Source organism: Hyla sarda, chromosome 3, assembly GCF_029499605.1.
Source record: "Hyla sarda isolate aHylSar1 chromosome 3, aHylSar1.hap1, whole genome shotgun sequence".
NCBI lineage: Eukaryota > Metazoa > Chordata > Amphibia > Anura > Hylidae > Hyla > Hyla sarda.
This window is the reverse complement of record NC_079191.1, coordinates 197,903,883-197,924,795: the sequence shown is the minus strand read 5'-3', so window position 1 is coordinate 197,924,795 and position 20,913 is coordinate 197,903,883. Positions and strand designations below refer to the sequence as shown.

At 41.4% G+C, this 20,913-nt stretch overlaps 1 protein-coding gene across 1 annotated transcript in view; it reads left to right on the top strand.

Moving 5' to 3' along the window:
- The window catches only part of LMBRD1 (LMBR1 domain containing 1), a gene marked incomplete in the record, with an annotated part of 250,015 nt that overhangs the window by 145,338 nt on the left and 83,764 nt on the right, over positions 1-20,913 (top strand). The window contains 2 exon segments of the mRNA XM_056565826.1: positions 3,913-4,017; positions 16,632-16,781. Coding sequence (XP_056421801.1) covers positions 3,913-4,017; positions 16,632-16,781 — 255 coding nt within the window.

Below are 20,913 nucleotides of genomic sequence, written 5' to 3'. Positions count from 1 at the left end.
AAAGAAAAAAAAAAAAAAAGATATTTGCCTACCTACAGACCCCTCCGGAAGCAGCTCCCCCCAGTTCCTCTGCTTTTAAGACAACAGCTTGGAACAGGACACAAAATGTTCAGCCAATTACTGACCCACATGGGTCTAAAGATGGAAAAATAAAAGGGAAGGAAAAATAGAATAGAAGGAAAAAATAAAAGTGCAAAATAAAGCAGTTTCCTTCTTTCAGCTGTCACTTACATGCAGGAAATGAGAGAAATACATAATTTTTAGATCCTGCTTGTCTTTGCGCAAAGCCCTCACTGAGACTAGCCCCCACCCTCTTGGAAGACAAACATCATGTGATTACTGGCTTCACAGCCACACCTCCCCTCCCTCTTCCTGTGCTGTGAAGATTCTCAGCCACAACTCAGCACATAACTCTGCTCTTTTCCTGCTGTAGATCTAATTACTGACTGCTGCCATTCAGAGTATAGCATGATGTATTGCTTGGGGTGGGGGGAGGATAGTTTGAAAGAAAAGACATGTAAGGCTGGGTTCACACCACATTTTTACAATACAGTTCTTGTATGAGGTTTTTGATAAAAAAAAAAAAAAAAAAAAAAACGGATTCCTTAAAACCTCACTAAACTGTTTCAAAACCTGTGTACAAATTTTAACCTCTTAAGGGGGCACCCGATCCCGGTATATAATGCGGGGTCATGCCGATCGTTGTGCTGCGCACTATTAACCCTTTAAACGTGGCGACCAAAGTTGAACGACTCGTCTAAAATGAGGTCCCCTTACCTGCCTCCGTTGCGTCCGATCCAGGCTTGAGCACTCGACCGCTATGGTTTTGCAGGGATCAGTGTAAAAGATCAGTGTGTGCAGTGTTTTAGCACCTTATGGGAGCTATAACACTGCAAAAAACAAAGTGGAAAAAAAAAGTTAAAGGAAAACTGGCAGATATATTCTCCCTCACTATCCACAGTACTGGTGGATAGTACGGGAGACACTGATTAAAACGAGCCCTACCTTACCTGGATCCGCCCAGCCCGCAATTGTAGTTTTATTCTATGTGTATATCTTGCTGTAACTGGCTCGGGCGGGGCTTCTGCAGGTTGTCTGGCACTGACGTCAGCGCCGCTTATGAATTTTCATCCCCCCTCCCTCCAGCTCTCCCTCTTTGCCGCTCCTACAATTGCGGGCGAACGGCCGGGCTGATCCGGGTAAGGTAGGGCTAGTTTTAATCAGCGTCTCCCACACTATCCACCAGTACTGTGGATAGTGCGGGAGAAAATATCTGACAGTTTTCCTTTAATAAAGGTCATTTAACCCCCTTCCCTAATAAAAGTTTGAATCACCCCCCCCCCCCTTTCCAATAAAAAAAAAAAAAAGTGTAAATAAAAATAAACATGTGGTATCTCCGCGTGCGGAAATGTCTGAATTTATAAAAAATATATTGTTAATTAAACCGCACAGTTAATGGCGTACGTGCAAAAAAAATTACAACATTTTTTAAAAAATTGTAAAAAAGTCCAAAATAGCGTATTTTTGGTCACTTTTTATGTCATGAAAAAATGAATAAAAACTTCAGACCACGGCGCAAAAAATGGGCCCTCATACCGGCCTGTACGCAGAATTTTTTTTTAAGTTATAGGGGTCAGAAGATGTCCATTTAACGTATAAATTTTCCTGCATATAGTCATGTTTTTTTTTTTCAGAAGTACAGTGAAATCAAACCTATATTAGTAGGGTAGCCTTTTAACCGTATGGACCTACAGAATAAAGATTAGGTGTCATTTTTACCAAAAAATGCATAGCTTAGAAACAGGAGCCCCCAAAAGTTAAAAAATTTAAATTTTTCTTCAATTTTGTTGCACAATGGATTTTTTTTCCGTTTTGCCGTTGATTTTTTGGTAAAATGACTAATGTCACTGCAAACTAGAATTGGTAGTGCAAAAAATAAGCCATCATATGGAATTTTAGGTGCAAAATTGAAAGTGTCATGATTTTAAGGTGATGAAGAAAAAATTAAAATGGAAAAACCCTGCATCCTTAAGGGGTTAATCCATATATGGTTGAAAAGTGTATACAGTTTGAAAAATGATGTCCGGTTGTATCCTTTTTTGAAGAATTTTTTTTTTTTACTTTTTATTCCATTATGAATAAAGTTTCACTTGTTTGATTGAAATTCCAAAATAAAAAAACTGTGCAGAGTCAAAAACTGGATTGAACCGTACGCACATATGGTTCTGTACAGTTCCCATTGACTCTCATGTTTAAAAAAGAGAAAAAGCATACATTTCAATACAGTTTTTCACCCGGACTAAAAACCGTGGTAGGCTACGGTTTTGGGTTCAGGAAAAAACTGACAAAACCATACAGGATGCAAAATGGACACAACTTGATGCATCTTTTGGCATACGGTTTTTGATACGGTTCCGTACAGTTTTCAAATTGAAAAAGTTTACGGGATTTGTATTGCAAAAACATGGTGTGAACCCAGGCTAACATTGTGTGCTGCTGACTGAGTTTACAACAACACCGCATGCACACAGATAGTGAAAGCAATTGGCTGGCAGTCATTACACAGAGCTGCACTGACTTTTGGGAGCTGTAGTCTGGGCTGCAAGTAAGGAAAAAGAATATTGAGGAGACAACAGGGGGCACTGAAACTGCCAGAACCACATGGACAGGTATTGTGGTGGCTTTGGAGAATTTTTATTTTTCTTCCCCGGAGCACCCCTTTTAAAATGTTTAGTACATGATAACAAGCTTTTAAAGCACAAGTAGAAGAGAAACGAGTCCAGTCAGTGAAAAAAGGGCATAAGACATTCTTCAGATATATCAATGAAAAAAGGAAATTAAAACAAGGAATAACTACATTTAAAAACCTAGGAAGGGAGATATGTTGATAAGGATAAAGAACTTGCTGACTGCCTCAATAAATACTTCTGTCCAGTTATTATGGAGGAAAATGAAGAAAAGGGCCTCATTTGGGGATTCATCTTTTGATTCATGTAGAGGGAGGAAATAAGAAATTAGCAAATGTTGTGCCCATTCACGAGAGAGTTAGTATGCTTACTGGCCTGTAGTTGCCGGATTCCGCTCTAACATCAGTAGTGGTGAAAATAATGTAAACTTTGCCAAGGGATAGGATTGTGGAAGATCTAAAATCCCATGGTTTTCAGGATGAAAAACATGGGTTTACTATAGGAGATCATGTCAAACTAATCTAATTGTTTTTTGTTTTTTATTGGGTGACTATAATAAAAGATGGCAGAGGTGCAGTAGACATTGCTAGATTTTAGTAAGGCTTTTGACACTGTACCACTTTGAAGACTTAACATTATACTGCAGTCATTGAGTTTGGACTCCCAAATTGTTGAATGGATTAGGCAGTGGCTGAGGGGCACTTAACATGAGGGACACTTAACCTTAACATGTATAGCTTGGAAGAAAGACGAGACAGAGGGGATATGATAGAAACTTTTAAATACATAAAGGGAATCAACACAGTAAAGGTGGAGAGTATGAGGAAGTATTAATTTACTGAGAGTGGTGGATGCATGGGATAGCTTTCATGCAGAACTGGTAGCTGCAAATACAGTGAAGGAGTTTTAAGCATGACATGCATAAGGCTATCCTTTATATAACATAGGACCAGGGACTATTGATACTATACCGAATATTGATCAGACTAGATGGGCCCAATAGTTCTTATCTACTGACACATATATGTGCACAAGAGAATTAAAGAGTGGGAAAAATGTTTTATATCGAACTGTAATTTATTTGTTTTAATTTTACTATATGATATATAAGATACTGTGTGTATGTGTGTGTATATATATATATATATATATATATATATATATATATATATATACATATATATATATATGTATTAAATTGATCTGTTTTTTTCCCTTCTTTTAGGTTTTTCCTCTTGATTATATCCTGATTACTATTATTATAATGTATTTTTTCTTTACCTCAATGGCCGGCATCAGAAATATGGGTATATGGTTCTTCTGGATACGGGTAGGTAATTTATTTGATTAGAATTGGAAAAGAAAGATATATATATATATATATATATATATATATATATATATATATATATATAATATATATTTTTTTTTTTTACTTGTTCACATGTTTTAGCATACATGTACTTTAGAAAGATCCTGTGTTTTAATGTTCATAAATGTTACTGTGATGGCAGGACACAAAGTTAGTGCCCATATGAGATCTATGAGGTGGCAGCAGTAATAGAAGATGAAGTCCAAATAGTAGTGCCAATCACCAACAATTCTGTTGGTGTTTAAAGGGGTACTCCACTGGGAAAAAAATTTTTACTTCTATTTAAAAATCTTAATCCTTCCAGTACTTATTAGCTGCTGTATGTTCCACAGTAAGTTATTTTCTTTTTGAATTTCCTTTGTCTGACCACAGTGCTCTCTGCTGACAAATCTGTCCATTTTCGGAACTGTCCAGAGTAGGAGCAAATCAGCAGAGAGCACTGTGGTCAGACAGAAAGGAAATTCAAAAAGAAAAGCACTTCCTGTGGAGCATACAGCAGCTAAGTACTGGAAGGATTAAGATTTTTTTAATAGAAATAATTTACAAATCCGTTTAACTTTCTGTCATCAGTTGATTTATTTTATTTTTTTTCCCAGTGGAGTACCCCTTTTAAGCCTTGAAACAGTAAACAGTATGGGTGGGAATTTCACAACCGATTCTGTAAAGGAAATTATTTCTTTGTACAGACCAGCAGCCCTAGTATCTTGCGTATACTTAAAGAAGTCTCATGCCTGACAGTAGAGGAAAACTTATCCCCTATCTGCAGGATCGGGGATACGTTTTAGATTGCCGGGCTCTCCCACAGAGTGGCGCGTCATGCCCCCTCCATATATCTCTGAGAGAGCTGTACGGCTATCTTCGGCTCTCCCCTAGAGATATATGGAGGGGGCGTGGTGGCCCCCACTTCGGTTGGTAGTCGTGGCGCGTCATTCTGTGGGAGAGCTGGGGCTCAGTACAGACGATCACGGGGGCCATAGCACTCGGACCCCCTGCGATCTAAAACGTATCCCAGATCTTGTAGATAGGGGATATATTTTTCTGTACTGTTAGGTAAGAGACTTGTCCTTTTTAAAGGGGTAGTCTTTAAAATTTGACGTCATCTACTATCTAGAGGGGGATAACTAGATGAGATCGACAGAGAAAGGGAGAGAAATGTCCCCTCTAATGAATGGACCACAGTCTATTTCTGTGTAACAGTATTAGGAAGCCGAACATTGGAGCACTGCTCCATAGACGGTTAATGCAGTTGGACCCCAACAATCGCCTAGTTATCCCCTATCATTTAACCCCTTCATGACCCAGCCCATTTTCACCTTCATGACCTGGGCATTTTTTGAAAATCTGACCACTGTCACTTTAAACATTAATAACTTTGGAATGCTTTTACTTATCATTCTGATTCCGAGATTGTTTTTTCGTGACATATTCTACTTTATTTTATCGGTAAAATTTCACTGATATTTGTATCCTTTCTTGGTAAAAAATCTAAAAATTTCATGAAAATTTTGAAAATTTAGCATTTTTCTAACTTTGAAAGTCTCTGCTTGAAAGGAAAATGGATATTCCAAATAAATTACATATTGATTCACATATACAATATGTCTACTTTGTGTTTGCATTAAAAAATTGACAAGTTTTTTACTTTTGGAAGACATCAGAGGGCTTCAAAGTTCCGCAGCAATTTTCAAATTTTTCTCAAGATTTTCAAAATCGTAATTTTTCAGGGCCCAGTTCAGGTTGGAAGTGGATTTTAAGGATCTTCATATTAGAAATACCCCATAAATGACCCCATTATAAAAACTGCACCCCCCAAAGTATTCAAAATGACATTCAGTAAGTGTTTTAACCCTTTAGGTGTTTCACAGGAATAGCAGCAAAGTGAAGGAGAAAATTCTAAATCTTCATTTTTTACACTCGCATTTTCTTGTACACCCAATTTTTTAATTTTTACAAGGGGTAAAAGGAGAGAAATCACCCTAAAATTTGTAACCCAATTTCTCTCGAGTAAGGAAATACCTCATATGCGTATGTAAAATGTTCGGTGGGCGCAGTAGAGGGCTCAGAAGGGAAGGAGCGACAATGGGATTTTGGAGAGTGAGTTTTTCTGAAAGGGTTTTTGGGGGGCATGTCCCATTTAGGAAGCCCCTATGGTGCCAGAACAGTGGACCCCCCCACATGTGACCCCATTTTGGAAACTATACCCCTCATGGAATGTAATAAGGGGTGCAGTGAGTATTTACACCCCACTGGCGTTTGACAGATATTTGAAACGGTGGACTGTGCAAATCAAAAATTTTATTTTTCATTTTCACAGACCACTGTTCCAAAAATCTGTCATACACCAGTGGGGTGTAAATGCTCACTGCACCCCTTATTACATTCCGTGAGGGGTGTAGTTTCCAAAATGGGGTCACATATGGATATTTATTGTTTTGCGTTTGTCAGAACTGCTGTAACAATCAGCCACCCCTGTGCAAATCGCCTCAAATGTACATGGGGCACTCTCCCTTCTGGGCCTTGTTGTGCGCCCTCAGAGCACTTTGCACCCACATATGGGGTATCTCCGTACTCAGGAGAAATTGCGTTACAAATTTAGAGGGTCTTTTTTCCCTTTTACCTCTTGTGAAAATGAAAAGTATAGGGCAACACCAGCATGTCAGTGTAAAAAAATTATTTTTTTACACTAACATGCTGGTGTAGACCCCAACTTCACCTTTTCATAAGGGGTTAAAGAAGAAAAAGCCCCCCAAAATTTGTAAGGCAATTTCTCCCGAGTACGGCGATACCCCATATGTGTCCCAAAACTGTTGCCCTGAAATACGACAGGGCTCCAAAGTGAGAGAGCGCCATGCGCATTTGAGGCCTGAATTAGGGATTTGCATAGGGGTGGACATAGGGGTATTCTACGCCAGTGATTCCCAAACAGGGTGCCTCCAGCTGTTGCAAAACTCCCAGCATGCCTGGACAGTCAATGGCTGTCCGGCAATACTGGGAGTTATTATTTTGCAACAGCTGGAGGCTCCGTTTTGGAAACAGTAGCGTACCAGACGTTTTTCATTTTTTGGGGGGAGGGGGGCTGTGTAGGGGTATGTGTATATGTAGTGTTTTTTACTTTTTATTTTAGGTTAGTGTCAGTGTAGTGTAGTGTTTTTAGGGTACAGTCACATGGGCAGAGGTTCACAGCAAGTTTGCCGCTGGAAGTTTGAGCTGCAGCGCAAAATTTGCGCCATCTCAAACTTCCAGCACTCACTGTAAACCTCCGCCCATGTGAGTGTACCCTGTACATTCACATTGGGGGGAGGGGGCAAACATCCAGCTGTTGCAAACTCCGAGCATGCCCTTTGGCTGTCCGTGCATGCTGGGAGTTGTAGTTTTGCAACAGCTGGAGGAACACTGGTTTGGAAACACTAAGTTAAGTAATAAACTTTCAAGTGTTTTGCAACCAAACTTAGTGTTTCCAAACCAGTGTGCCTCCAGCTGTTGCAAAACTACAACTCCCAGCATGCATGGTCTGTCAGTGCATGCTGGGAGTTATAGTTTTGCAACAATTGCAACAGCTGGAGGCACTGAGGTAGGAAACGGACAATGTTTCCCAACTAGTGTGCCTCCAGTTGTTGCAAAACTACAACTCCCAGCATGCCCAGACTGCCAAGGCATGCTGGAAGTTGTAGTTCGGCAATATCTGAAGGATCAGATGTTGCCGAACTACAACTTCCAGCATGCCTGGGCAGTCTGGGCATGCTGGGAGTTGTAGTTTTGCAACATCTGGAGGTCCACAGTTTGGAGACCACTGTATAATGGTCTCCAATCTGTGCTCTTCCAGATGTTAGAGAACTACAACTCCCAGCATGCCTGGACAGACTGAGCATGCTGAGATTTGTAGTTTTGCAACATCTGGAAGAGCACAGATTGGAGACCATTATACAGTGGTCTCCAAACTGTGGACCTCCAGATGTTGCAAAACTACAACTCCCAGCATGCCCAGAAAGCCAAAGGCTGTCTGGGCATGCTGGGAGTTGCAGTTTTGAAACTCTCAGAGGCAGCAGTGAGATCGCTTTACGGCGATTTCACTGCTGCCAATGAAGATGCCGCACTGCTGCCGGAAACTCACCTCCGGGACGCAGCGCCGCCGGGACCGCCTGGAGGACGTCGGGACCGCACGGAGGACGCCGGGACCGCGCGGGACACCGCTTGGACGGGTAAGTGACGCCGGGGGACGGGTCAGGGACACTTAGCAGAGCGGTGTGTGTCCCGATCCCCGTGATCGGGACTCACACACCGCGCTGCTAAGTATTTTCATAGCGAAACGCTGCTATCAGCTAGTCAGATTTGACCAGCTGATAGCAGCGATCGCTGGGGGGGGTGGGGGACGAAACCCCCCGTGGTCGCACGGTAAGATGGCTGGCTATCAGTGATAGCCACCATCTTTCCGGGCGCTGCGGGATGCCGCGAGTAGCGGCAGTAATGTCCATGACGTACCTGTATGTCATGGGGCGGGAACACCTTGCCACCCATGACGTACAGGTATGTCATAGGTCGGGAAGGGGTTAAAGTGGCCATACACACTAATTAAAAATAGATTGAGGATTTAACAACTGTTGAACCAACGATCATCTGAACAATAGTTTCACAGATGCAGCTTTTATTCCATATTGGCCATTAAAGCTATTTAAACTATTCATACATGAATCAATAGCATTGGGTAAAGGATAAACGTATCTTTTTGTTAAGTCTGGGAACATTCAGAGGATATATATATATTTTTTTTAAAAGATTGTGCGTTAACAAAAAGATATTTTATTTGCAAACAATTTGTTCAGCTGTCACCTGAAAATTTGAAATGTGGCAATTTTTTTTCAGACTATAACAATTTTGTAATTGGTCGGCTAAAGCAATCACTGGTTGTCAGATCTTACCGCACTGTTGATTTTTTTTAGGCAAAACTTTTTCTTATTCATCAACTTTAAAGGGAACCTGTCCCCCATTTTATTCTGCCCAAACCACGGGTAGTATAATATAGGAGAGGAGTCCCGGAACACTATGATTTCTTTGAACCGCTCAAGCGTTTTACAGTAACTGGGGATTGTTCCTATGACTATATACCCAGGTTCTGTAAATCATAGTGGTGGTTTGTGATGCCGCTCCCTACATGTGTTTCATGAAACAGAAACCGGTTCTGTTCAAGGTGTATAGGCACCTTTACACTAATGAAACTGCATAATTTAAAAAATAAAATAAAATAAAAAATGTTTTGCTGATAGGGAACCTAAAACTAACACATTGAACTGGGCAAACAAAGATTACAAACATATCCTCCATTTCCCCATAATGTTAGGAAAACAAACAAACAAACAAAAAAAAAAGTGACAGTCAGTGACCAAAGAGTAAAAATTACGGTATAAGAAAACAACTTCTAACATTTATTGGAAGGTTTTTGCCCGTATTCAACTAACTTACCTCAGCTCAGCTGCATATATGTATTTCAGAACTGCAGTTTGACGATGTGGCCACCAGTCTGACAACTAGAAAAATGACATCCTCTAATGTGAAGACAGGATGTCAGTCTCTACTGTATGGCTTACTTTCTGTGAACTACATGATCGTGATTGCATCATCCCTATCAGATTCCTCATGGCAGCTCAGTTTTCTTCCTTTCCAGACCCATGCTCTTCGCTCCTCTTTGTTCCTTTATGGCCACTGCTGAAGATTTTATATCTTGCCTAACAGACAACAGATACAGCGATTATAGTAGTTGAGTCCATACAGTGATCAACTCCAGATGTATACCCCCCAACCTGTCCATCTACTGCCTGACTCTTCTGTGTGTAGATTCTATACTGTTTGTCCTAATGTAAAATAAGTCAACCCAAGCATGCCACATCAACTGAAAACAGGTATACACAGTGCATACACAAGAACTTCTCTCAATGATAAATGCTAAATTGGTGGTGGTACATCCTATGTACTTTACTATTTAAGTCTCTTCTATATGCTACAAATGTAGTGGCAACACAGAATTGCCATGATCCTGTGGCTGGGGATGATGGGGAAACATGGTCCTCGTGTAAGTTCTTGGGGTCAGAACCTTACTGATTTAACTTATCCTATTCAATTGAATTTTTTAAAGCTAAAATAAAAATTTTATCCACTCACTTGAAACCATTCTTTTATACTGCAGTGCTTCATAAATAAAAATGAAGCCACAGTAAACAATATGCTGCCTTTTTTCCCCTGCAAACATCTATGTGTATCAGGTCGAATATTCTTTTTGTAGTCTGATCCTGCAGTCAGGTGTTACTCCTTTCCATCTGCTTTCTGTTTTTATTCTAACCTACTGCCCCCTTTGTCTTGCTAACATACTGTCTGTGGGTAAGCAAGAAGAGCAGATGGTAGGGAGTAACACCGGATTGCTGGGTTAGATTTCCCACAGTTTCTTTGTAGTTGGTTCCTATGAAGCATACCTTTTTTGTACATGTAGGTCTGCACAGGAGCTGTTTGCACTGAATAGTTTGATGTCTTTAATCAAGACTAAGTGCAGAGTTGCTTCATTTTGTTTTTAATACATTTAAAGGGGTACTCCGGTGGGAACTAAAAACAAAAATCTAATCAACTAGTGCCAGAAAGTTAAACAGATTTGTAAATTACTCTTATTTAAAAAAAATCTTAATCCTTCCAGTATTTCTCAGCTGCTGTATGCTGCAGAGGAAGTTGTATAGTTATTTTCGGTCTGGCCACAGTGCTCTCTGCTGACACCTCTGTCGATGTTAGGAACTGGCCAGAGCAGGAGAGTTTTCTATGGTGATTTGCTCCTACTCTAGACAGTTCCTGACATTGACCACAGTGCTCTCTGCTTACACCTCTGTCCGACAGAAAAGAACTATACAACTTCCTCTGTAATTTAGAAGTAATTCACAAATCTGTTTTACCTTTTTGGCACCAGTTGATTTAAAAAAAAATACATTGGAGTACACCTTTATGCAAAAAATACACAAAAACAGCTTAGAAAGAAATTAAATAATAAAGTGGTTATCCAGCCGATTTTGCTCTAAAATGAAACCCAAAATGAAACCTATATACAGTGGGGCAAAAAAGTATTTAGTCGGCCACCATGCAAGTTCTCCCACTTAAAAAGATGAGAGGCCTGTCATTTTCATTATAGGTATACCTAAACTATGAGAGACAGAATGAGGAAAAAATCCATAAAATCACAAACCTACACCTACAAACAAGCAAGATTTCTGGCTCTCACAGACCTGTAACTTCTTCTTTAAAGGGGTACTTCTGGATTTTTTTTTTTACTAAGCTACAGGGGCTGTAAAGTTAGTGTAGTTCATAATATAGTGTCTGTACCTGTGTGTGACGGTTTTCTCACAATTCTTCTGTGATTTTCACTCCAATATTTATATACAAAATGACTGTCTCAGATTTTTCCCAGGTTGCAATCCGTCCGAGACCTGACATCACTAGTCAGCTGATGACAGGAAGCCTGTCTGCTTCAATGTGTGGAGGGATCACTAGGTGGGAGAGAGATCAATCTGCACCTAATGCAACAGCTGTAGGCACCCTGATTGAAAACCACAGGTCTTTTGAATGGATGCAGCTCATTTATGTTTCAATGGGTTGGGTGGCTGATGTGTGGGAATGAGGAAAATGGAATTATGGTATTTGTAGTAAAAAAAAATCGAACAGGAAATACCAGTTCACCAAAAGCTAGCCACAGTGTTATGATAATCTCACAACATAACCATTTAGCCCCAAGACAAGCGCAGATCCTTCCTAAGCATGTCAATTACTGTCTGGCAGATACATACTAAAATCTCCTTATGGTGGATAACCCCTTTAAGAGTCTCCTCTGCTCTCCACTCGTTGCCTGTATTAATGTCACCTGTGTTGGACTTGTTATCAGTATAAAAGACACCAGTCCAACCTCAAACAGTCACACTCCAAACTCCACTATGGCCAAGACCAAAGAGCTGTCGAAGGACACCAGAAACAAAATTGTAGACCTGCACAAGGCTGGGAAGACTGAATCTGCAATAGGCAAGCAGCTTGGTGTGAAAAAATCAACTGTTGGAGCAATTATTAGAAAATGGAAGACCTACAAGACTGCTGATAATCTCCCTCGATCTCTAGCTCCATGCAAAATCTCACCCCGTGGTGTCAAAATGAGCACAAGAACGGTGCACAAAAATCCCAGAACCTCACAGGGGACCCAGTGAATGACCTGCAGAGAGCTGGGACCAAAGTAACAAAGGCAACCGTCAGTAGCACACTACGCCACCAGGGGCTCAAATCGTGCAGTGCCAGATGTGTCCCCCTGCTTAAGCTGAAGTTTGCTTGAGAGCATTTGGATGATCCAGAAGAGCATTGGGAGAATGTCATATGGTCAGATGAAACTATAGTAGAACTTTTTGGTGAAAACTCACCTTGTCATCTTTGGAGGAGAAAAAATGCCAAGTTGCATCCAAAGAACACCATACCTACTGTGAAGCATGGGGGTGGAAACATCATGCTTTGGGGCTGTTTGGGATCAGGACGACTGATCCGTTTTAAGGAAACAATGAATGGGGCCATGTATTGTGAGATTTTGAGTGAAAAACTCCTTCCATCAGCAAGGGCATTGAAGATGAAACGTGGCTGGGTCTTTCAGTATGACTATGATCCCAAACACGCCAACCCCGGCAACGAAGGAGTGGCTTGTAAGAAGCATTTAAGTCCTGAGGTGGCCTAGCAAGTCTCCAGATCTCAACCCCATAGAAAACCTTTAGGGTGCGTTCACACGCTATTACTAGCAGTGGGTTTCACGCTGCAGGAAACCTGCTGCGAGTTACACTGCCATTGATTTGAACGGGTCCACAGACAGTCCGCAATAATGTCAGATTTGCAGACTGTTCACGGACCCATTTAAATCAATGGTAACGTAACTCGCAGCGGGTTTCCCGCAGCAGGAAACTCGCTGCTAGCTACTAGTATGTGAATGCACCCTTAGAGGGAGTTGAAAGTCCGTGTTGCCCAGCGATAGCCCCATTACATCACTGCTCTAGAGGAGATCTGCATGGATGAAGGGGCCAAAATACCAACAACCGTGTGTGAAAACCTTGTGAAGACTTACAGAAAACATTTTGACCTCTTTCATTGCCAACAAAGCGTATATAACAAAGTATTTAGATGAACTTTTGTTATTGACCAAATACCACCATAATTTGCAAGTAAATTCTTTAACCAGCCTAGCGGTATTCCCGAGTGTGACTCGGGGTTAATTTTCGCTGCTAGAAGCGGTAACCCCGAGTCACGCTCGGGGTAGAATTGCAGAGTTGCTGTGCGGGCTGCACAGTATATCGCAAAAGCAATCAAATCGCGATTTTTGCTTTTTGCGATGTAGTGATGCAGCCCACGGGAAAACATGTGATTATCTGCTCGGGTCGGCTCCCGTTGCGGGGGCCGGCCAGAGCAGGTAAAGACATGTACTAAAAGTCAGTGTTTCTCAACCAGGGGGCCTCCAGATGTTGCAAAACTACAATTCTCAGCATGCCCGGACAGCCAAAGGCTGTCCGGGCATGCTGGGAGCAGTAGTTTCACAACAGCTGGAGGCCCCCTGGTAGAAAACCCTGAACTAAGTGTAAAAGTAAGAAGGAAGAAAATAAAAAAAACTTTTGCTCACCTAGTCCCGGTCCCTGAAGATGTCGTTCCCCTCCGTGCGCTCTGTTCACTGCTCTATTCATCTTACAGGACCTTTCACTTTTCAGCCAATCACAGGCCGCAGTGGTGTAAAGCCTGTGATTGGCTGAAGGGGAAAGGACTTGTTCTGCAGCAAATACACTAGGTTTGAAATCTGCCGGCAAACCTAGTGTATGCTGCTGCAGGACAAGAAAAAGTGACAGAGGGGCGAATGTGACACAGGGGAGAATGTAACAAGGGGGGGGGGGGGGAATGTGACATAGGGGGGAATGTGACAGAGGGGAGAATGTGACATAGGGGGGAATGTGACAGAGGGGAGAATGTGACAAGGGGGGGGGGATGTGACAGGGGGGAGGAATGTGACAAAGGGGGGATGTGACAGGGGGGGAGTGGAATGTAACATGGAGGGGGGAGAAGGTAACAAGGGGGGGGGGAGAATGTAACAAGGGGGGAATGTGACAGGGGGGATGAATGTGACGGGGGGGGGAGAATGCAACAAGGGGGGGGAATGTGACAGGGGGGGAATGTGATATGGGGGGGGAAATGTGACAAGGGAGGGGGAATGTGACGGGGGGAGATGTGGAATTTCAATGCAAAAAATTGTACCGCTTTTGGTACAAATTTCCAGACGGAATCGTACCGCTAGGGAGGTTAAAAATCAGACAATGGGATTTTATGAATTTCTTTTTTTTTTAATCATTATGTCTCTAGTTGAGGCATACCTATGATGAAAATTACCGTCCTCTCTCATCTTTTTATGTGGAAGAACTTGCACAATTGTTGGCTGACTAAATACTTTTTTGCCCCCACTGTATTTGCTTACCCTTGCCAGACTGTCTGGTCCAATCTCTGTGCGCAACTTAGAATTCCCAGCCCAACATGCTCATTTCCGCTGAACTGCTCTCTGCTTCCTGTGAACAGTGAATTTCACCACTACCTTGGCTTACAACCAATATTATATACATTTAAATATTGTAGTCATAGCAGAATATCACTGGATTACTCATTTAAAGGGAACCAATAATCAGATTTTACACTATATATAATGCTTGGCAAAGCATTATATAGGTTAAGATCTTTATTCTCACAATCCCTGGGGGACGCTCCTGCCCCAAGGGTTGTTAAGGTATGAAGTTATAAACTATTCCCCACCGGCCCCGCAAGTAGTCCCCTGGGTGGGGAGCTCCTCTTCCCAGGTCTCGTTCTTCGGCCAAACAGTGGTGTCCCCTCTGCTTGATTGATGGGCCGCGTCATCGCTCTGCTCACTGAACAGACGGAGCAGAGTGATGATGCGGCCAGTCAATCAAGCCGAGGGGGCGTCGCTGCCGGCCGAAGTAACTGGACCTGGTAAGAGGAGCTCCCCGCCCAGGGGACTACTTACGGGGCTGGCGGGGACTAGTTTTATAACTTCATATCTTCACCATCCTTGGGGGCAGGAGCGTCCCCCGGGAATGGTGAGGATAAAAATTTTACCCTATAGAACGCTTTGCCAAGTTTTTAACGCTTTGTAAAATCTGATAGGTTCCCTTTAAGAATCATGTCAGTTATGTTAAAGGGTTTATCCAAAGGGGCTGGGTGTCAAAGCTATGCCCATTGTGTTGGATATAAAAAAAAATATAGATATAGATATATATGGGCTAAGGGTAAGTTCACACGATCGGATTTACAGCGTATCCGCCGGTGAAGGCCCGCTCTTTTTTACATGTGCCTTCTCATAGTGGCTATACGCCGCTACGAGCAGACACACTGCGATGTGCGAGTCGCAGTATACTCGAACATTGCGGCCACTCTCCCTGCTCTGAGCTAGGCAGAGAGCTCCCGCGATGTGCGAGTATACTGCGACTCGCACATCGCAGTGTGTCTACTCGTAGCGGCGTATTGCCGCTATGAGAAGGCACATGTAAAGACAGCATAGAGCAGGCCTTCACCAGTGAATCTGTAGCGAAATCCGCTGCGAAAATGCGCTCATGTAGCCGTACCCTTAGATAGGAATTGAAAGTTACATTTTTTGCAGAGTTAGGTCAGTTGAGAGTTAGGTCAGTTAAGTTAAAGGAGGTATCTGGCAGGAGGGGGTTATAAAAGATGGCCACTGTGTGAGATCTAAAAAAATAAAATTAAATAGACAGACAGACAAACAAACCTTTACTAACCTCCAGCAATTCCAAGAATTTTTTTTTCAATGTCCAAACTTTACTTACCTCCAGCTCTCGTGAGAACTCCTTTAACTTAACTGACCTTACTCTTAACATTTGCAAAAATAAAACTTTAATTTCAATCTTAGCCTTGCAGCCAAATCGTTTAAATTTTATTTTTTGTTTTGTTTTGCTTCAGTGTATTCCCTCCAAAGCTGATAAGAGTAAGGCCGTGTTCACATACGGGTTTTATGCGTTTATTTCTGCAAAAATCACAGAAAATACTCATCAAAATGTGAAAACTTCACCATGTGATCACTGCCTAAAAGCATTATTTTGGATTTGATGACTGTTTGTTACCTAATAGTTAAAATGCGTACTAAATGTATTTTTGCAGCTAAAGAGTCAGAATTCTAAGCTCTATGAAGCCAATGCCATCCTATTTTAGGGAACATAATTACACAGACTAGATTTTCAGCAATAAAAAGCACTCCTGTAGGCTATACAAAATGTATGCTTTGTTACTTAATTACTTTAGAAATATCCTTTACAAAACTTCATGGTTGCAGCTAAATAAAATTATTTTTATTTAGTGAGAAGAAAACTTCTTGATCTCTGTATCATGACAAAAGGTGGATGTTTGTTCACATATTGTCGCACTAATACCCATGGTCATGAAAGCTTTAGGCAATAAATTTAAAATGGTTATGTAATATACTTTCTGCTTTTAACATTGTTGAAAAACTTATATCTTATTAACAGTTGTACAAGATTAGAAGGGAACGGACTAGACCTCAAGCTCTTCTCTTTCTCTGCATGATTCTCTTGTTAATCGTCCTTCACACTAGTTACATGATTTACAGCCTGGCACCACAATATGTCATGTATGGAAGCCAAAAATATCTGGTTGAGGTAAGATCTGCTTTTTAGTTTGAGTGCCATAAACCTGTCAGCTGCTCCAATGGCATTTGCTTACAGTAGTGTAGAGACCAAAACAATATGCTTGCAAAATCAATCCTTCCTTAAAGCATACCTTTCATTTCAGGTGAATTTTCAGGATATGCTGCCCTTTGTGTGTACATGAGAAGCAGCATTATTTCTGACCATTATATAACTTGTATATTATAGTTTTAATTATGTAAACCTACAGTATTTTTATGGTCCGGCAACGGACCTCACTGAGTGAAAAGGGTTTAATCAGTATAAGGGTACAAATACAGGGGAGGCGCCTAAATTATAACCTTTTATTCTGTTAATGTTAAAATATCAACACAGTTGCAGGTGTAAACCAGCTACCAAATGACAGTACGGAAAAAATCTGTATCTGTTTTTATTGTACATATTGTGGTATTTTTCAGCAGATTTCTGCTCTGCAGACTTAATCTTTTAATTCGTAGTTCTCCGAGAGCAGGTGGAAAGAGCTTGTCTTGCAGACACAGGACAAAGCTGAGATAATTTTCAGAGAAGAAGATTTGAGCAACAGAAGGGGGAAGAGGAGAGGAAAATTTGTTTCAGAACAGAAGAAATTAGTATTTCCGTCTAATAAGATATTACATGCGTAGTTATATCTTAAAGGGGTTGGTAATTTTTTTTCTTCCTTTCTGTGGTCCTTAATGCTTTCCTTCTGCCTTTTAATGCAGGTTTTCTTCTCTGTTCCTTCATTAGCCCACCTTTCTGTCAGGTGTACACCCTGTAACAGACTTCCTGGGTACACTTTTTACTGGAAATTCATCTGTCTACCTTCCTCAATGTGGGAGGGGTTATGTTCAAAAATATGAAGTGGGAGAGAGATGATTGGCTTAATTCACGGCTAGAGTGTACACCATAACAGGAAGTACATTACAGGCTGTACATCAGACAGGAAGTTGGGCTGATGAAGACAACAGAGCAGGTAATGTGGATTAAAGAGGTACTCAGCTGGACAACTTTTTTTCTTTAAATCAACTGGTGCCAGAAAGTAAACAGATTTGTAAATTACTTCTATTGAAAAATCTTAATCCTTCCAGAACTTATCAGCTGCTATTTGCTCCATAGGAAGTTATTTCCTTTCCTTTCTGTCTGACCACAGTGCTCTCTGCTGACACCTGTGTCCATTTTAGGAACTGTCCGGTGTAGGAGAAAATCCCCATCACAAACCTCTCCTGCTCTGGACCATTCCTAAAATGGACAGAGATGTCAGCAGAGAGCACAGGGGTCAGACAGAAAGGAAATCCAAAAAGAAAAGAACTTTCTGTGGAGCAAATAGCAGCTGATAAGTAATGGAAGGATTAAGATTTGTAAATAGAATTAATTTACAAGTCCTTTTAACTTTCTGGCACAGGTTGATTTAACTTTTTTTTTTCCAGCGGAGTACCCCTTTAAAGGGTACCTCTCATCAAATAAACGTTTGATATATTTTAGATTAATGAATGTTGAATAACTTTCCAATATCATGTTAATGAATAATATGCTTTTTTCTATTGTATTTTTCCCGATCAGTCCTGTCAGCAAGCATTTCTGACTCGTGCTGGAGTCCTAAACACTCATAGCTGCCAGCCTGCTTTGTTCAAAGCCAAACAGGCTGTGAACAAAGCAGGCTGGCAGCTCTGAGTATTCTCATTTGTGAACAAAGCAGACTGGCAGCTCGTAGTGTTTAGGACTCCAGCATGAGTCTGAAATGCTTTCTGCCAGGACTGGTAGGGAGACCCCTAGTGGTCATTTCTTCAAAGTGGAAAATTAAATAGAAAGAAGCTCATTTTTTAATAACATGCAATTGTAAAGTTATTCTGCATACATTAATCTATAATATATGAAACATTTTTTTGATGAGAGGTACCCTTTAAGAGCAGAAAGAAAGTGTGAAAGATCACAGAAAGGTATTTCAAATATAAATAGAAAAAAAGGAATGTGTAGCTCACTTAGAATTACAAAAAGTATGTACCTGTAGTTAACAGTGTTGCCTTCACCCAAGAAAGGCCAAAATGTATGGAGGTAATGAAAATAAAGTATACCAGTCCTCAAAGGTACATTGGGAGAAGGAAAAGATGAGAGGAAGTAGGATCCAGATAAAGACAATTTATCATATGATGCATAAAATAGAATTAAAATTAAGTGAACCTCCTGTCGCCTGAGCAGGGCGCTTGCATCAGGCAGAGGTGTTAAAATGGTAAATACACAATAGTAGTGAGTAAAATGAGAAATATATAATATAAAATATGTAAAAACTGTCTGGAATGGGTATACCAACTGAGAAGAAAACGTCTGGATTGTATAAAATAGATTGCGCTAGATGTTATGATAGTTCGTTGGTGACACAGTGTAAATTTCAAATAATATGGAAATGTTCAGCAGTGATATTTCGTTGGTAGTATAGTGCACAGTAGCGAAATTAAAGATTCATTGGTAGCACAGTGCAACAGTTTAACAATTAGGATGCTGAGGTAGAGGTATTGTATCAGGCACAAATTCCATTCTTATGTACGTTAGTGGTATAGGAGGATGCAGGGTTAGTGCACGGCACCACTCACCGACCGTTGGGGTGTAGGAGAATCCAAAGTCCGGGCTGGCACGGAGGCGCCCGGCACTTATAGTTGATACCTGTCTGCGTGGTGCTGCAGGGTCTCTGTCTCCAAGTGTGTTCAGCTGTGCACGGCTGGCACGAGACAGCATCCGGCCTTAGGGTAGGTGATCGTCGTGGTGATTGGTGTTGAGATAAGGCTGAGTCCTGAGCTGGTACAGGAGTGGATACCGGTGTCCTCGTGTTGGTGATACGCTAGGAGCGCGCATGCAGCAGCGAAATAAGGGGCATCCAGCTGTTGCAAGTGTGCAAAAGGGGTCCTTATCATGTACGTTAGGGGCATAGGGGGATGAGGGTTGGTGCACGGCACCACCGACCATTGGGGTGTAGGAGAATCTAAAGTCCGGGCTGGCACGGAGGCGGCCGACACTTATACTTGATACCTGTCTGCAGCGTCCAGCCTTAGGGTAGGTGATCGCCGTGGTGAATGGTGTGGAGAGAAGGATGAGTCCTGAGCTGGTACGGGAGTGGATACTGGCATCCTTGTGTCGGTGATGCGCTAGGAGCACGCGAGCAGTGGTGGTCCCCAAATACGGGGCATCCAGCTGTTGCAAGTGTGCAAAAGGGGTCCTACAGTTTGTAGAAAGGTAAGGGTGAATAGGTAATGATTCTAGACTCGTTTCAAGGCTGCAGGCCTTTTCTTCAGTAGCAGGATAATAATGGTGAATGAATGGGGATAGTATGCTTTATATAGTACCAAGGTGATGATGTGTTCTATGGTGATTTGGAAAAAATGGAGGGAAACATGGGAATGGGATGTAACAGAATGGCTGGATCCAGAGAAAAAAGGAAAGAACGGAAAAGGATATGGGGATGGATGTGAAAAGGATATGTGTGATAAAATTGGGAGAAACTGAGAACAAATATAAAAATAAAATGTAAAAATAAAATAAAGATGGGTGGGAAAAAAATTGTAAAAATATAGATGGGTGGATAAAAAAATGTTAAAAAAAATGTTACGGGAGGGATAGAAAGTAGAATTGGACATGTATGAGTAACTTGAGCTTCTAAACAACGGATTCCTGAGATGTCTGTAGATTGTACTTGGGTGGGCTAGGTCCCAGGGACCGTCACTACGTCGATACACGACCAGCTAGTGACGGGCCATGGAACGGAGCCTAACCACGAGGAGGAATTATTAGAGAAATCCAAAGATCTCGAGTTCTGCGTTGAATCCTCTTGGTACTAATGAATCGAACTCGAAGATCTTCCTTGATTCGGCCTTAGACATGCGAGTGATGTAATCGCCGCCTCTCCAACATTTTTTTAACGCTTTGGATGGCTACGAAAAATAAATCTGTTGGATTTTGATTATGGTATTCACTGAAGTGTAAAGATAGGGGGGTGTTTTTAATCCTTTTTTTAATATGTGTTCATAGATCCGGGTTTTCAGTTGTATTTCCATGCGGCCTATATATTGTTTGCTACATGTACATTGAATCAAATATATTACAAAATATCTGAATGTCTCACCTGCCATAGCAAAGG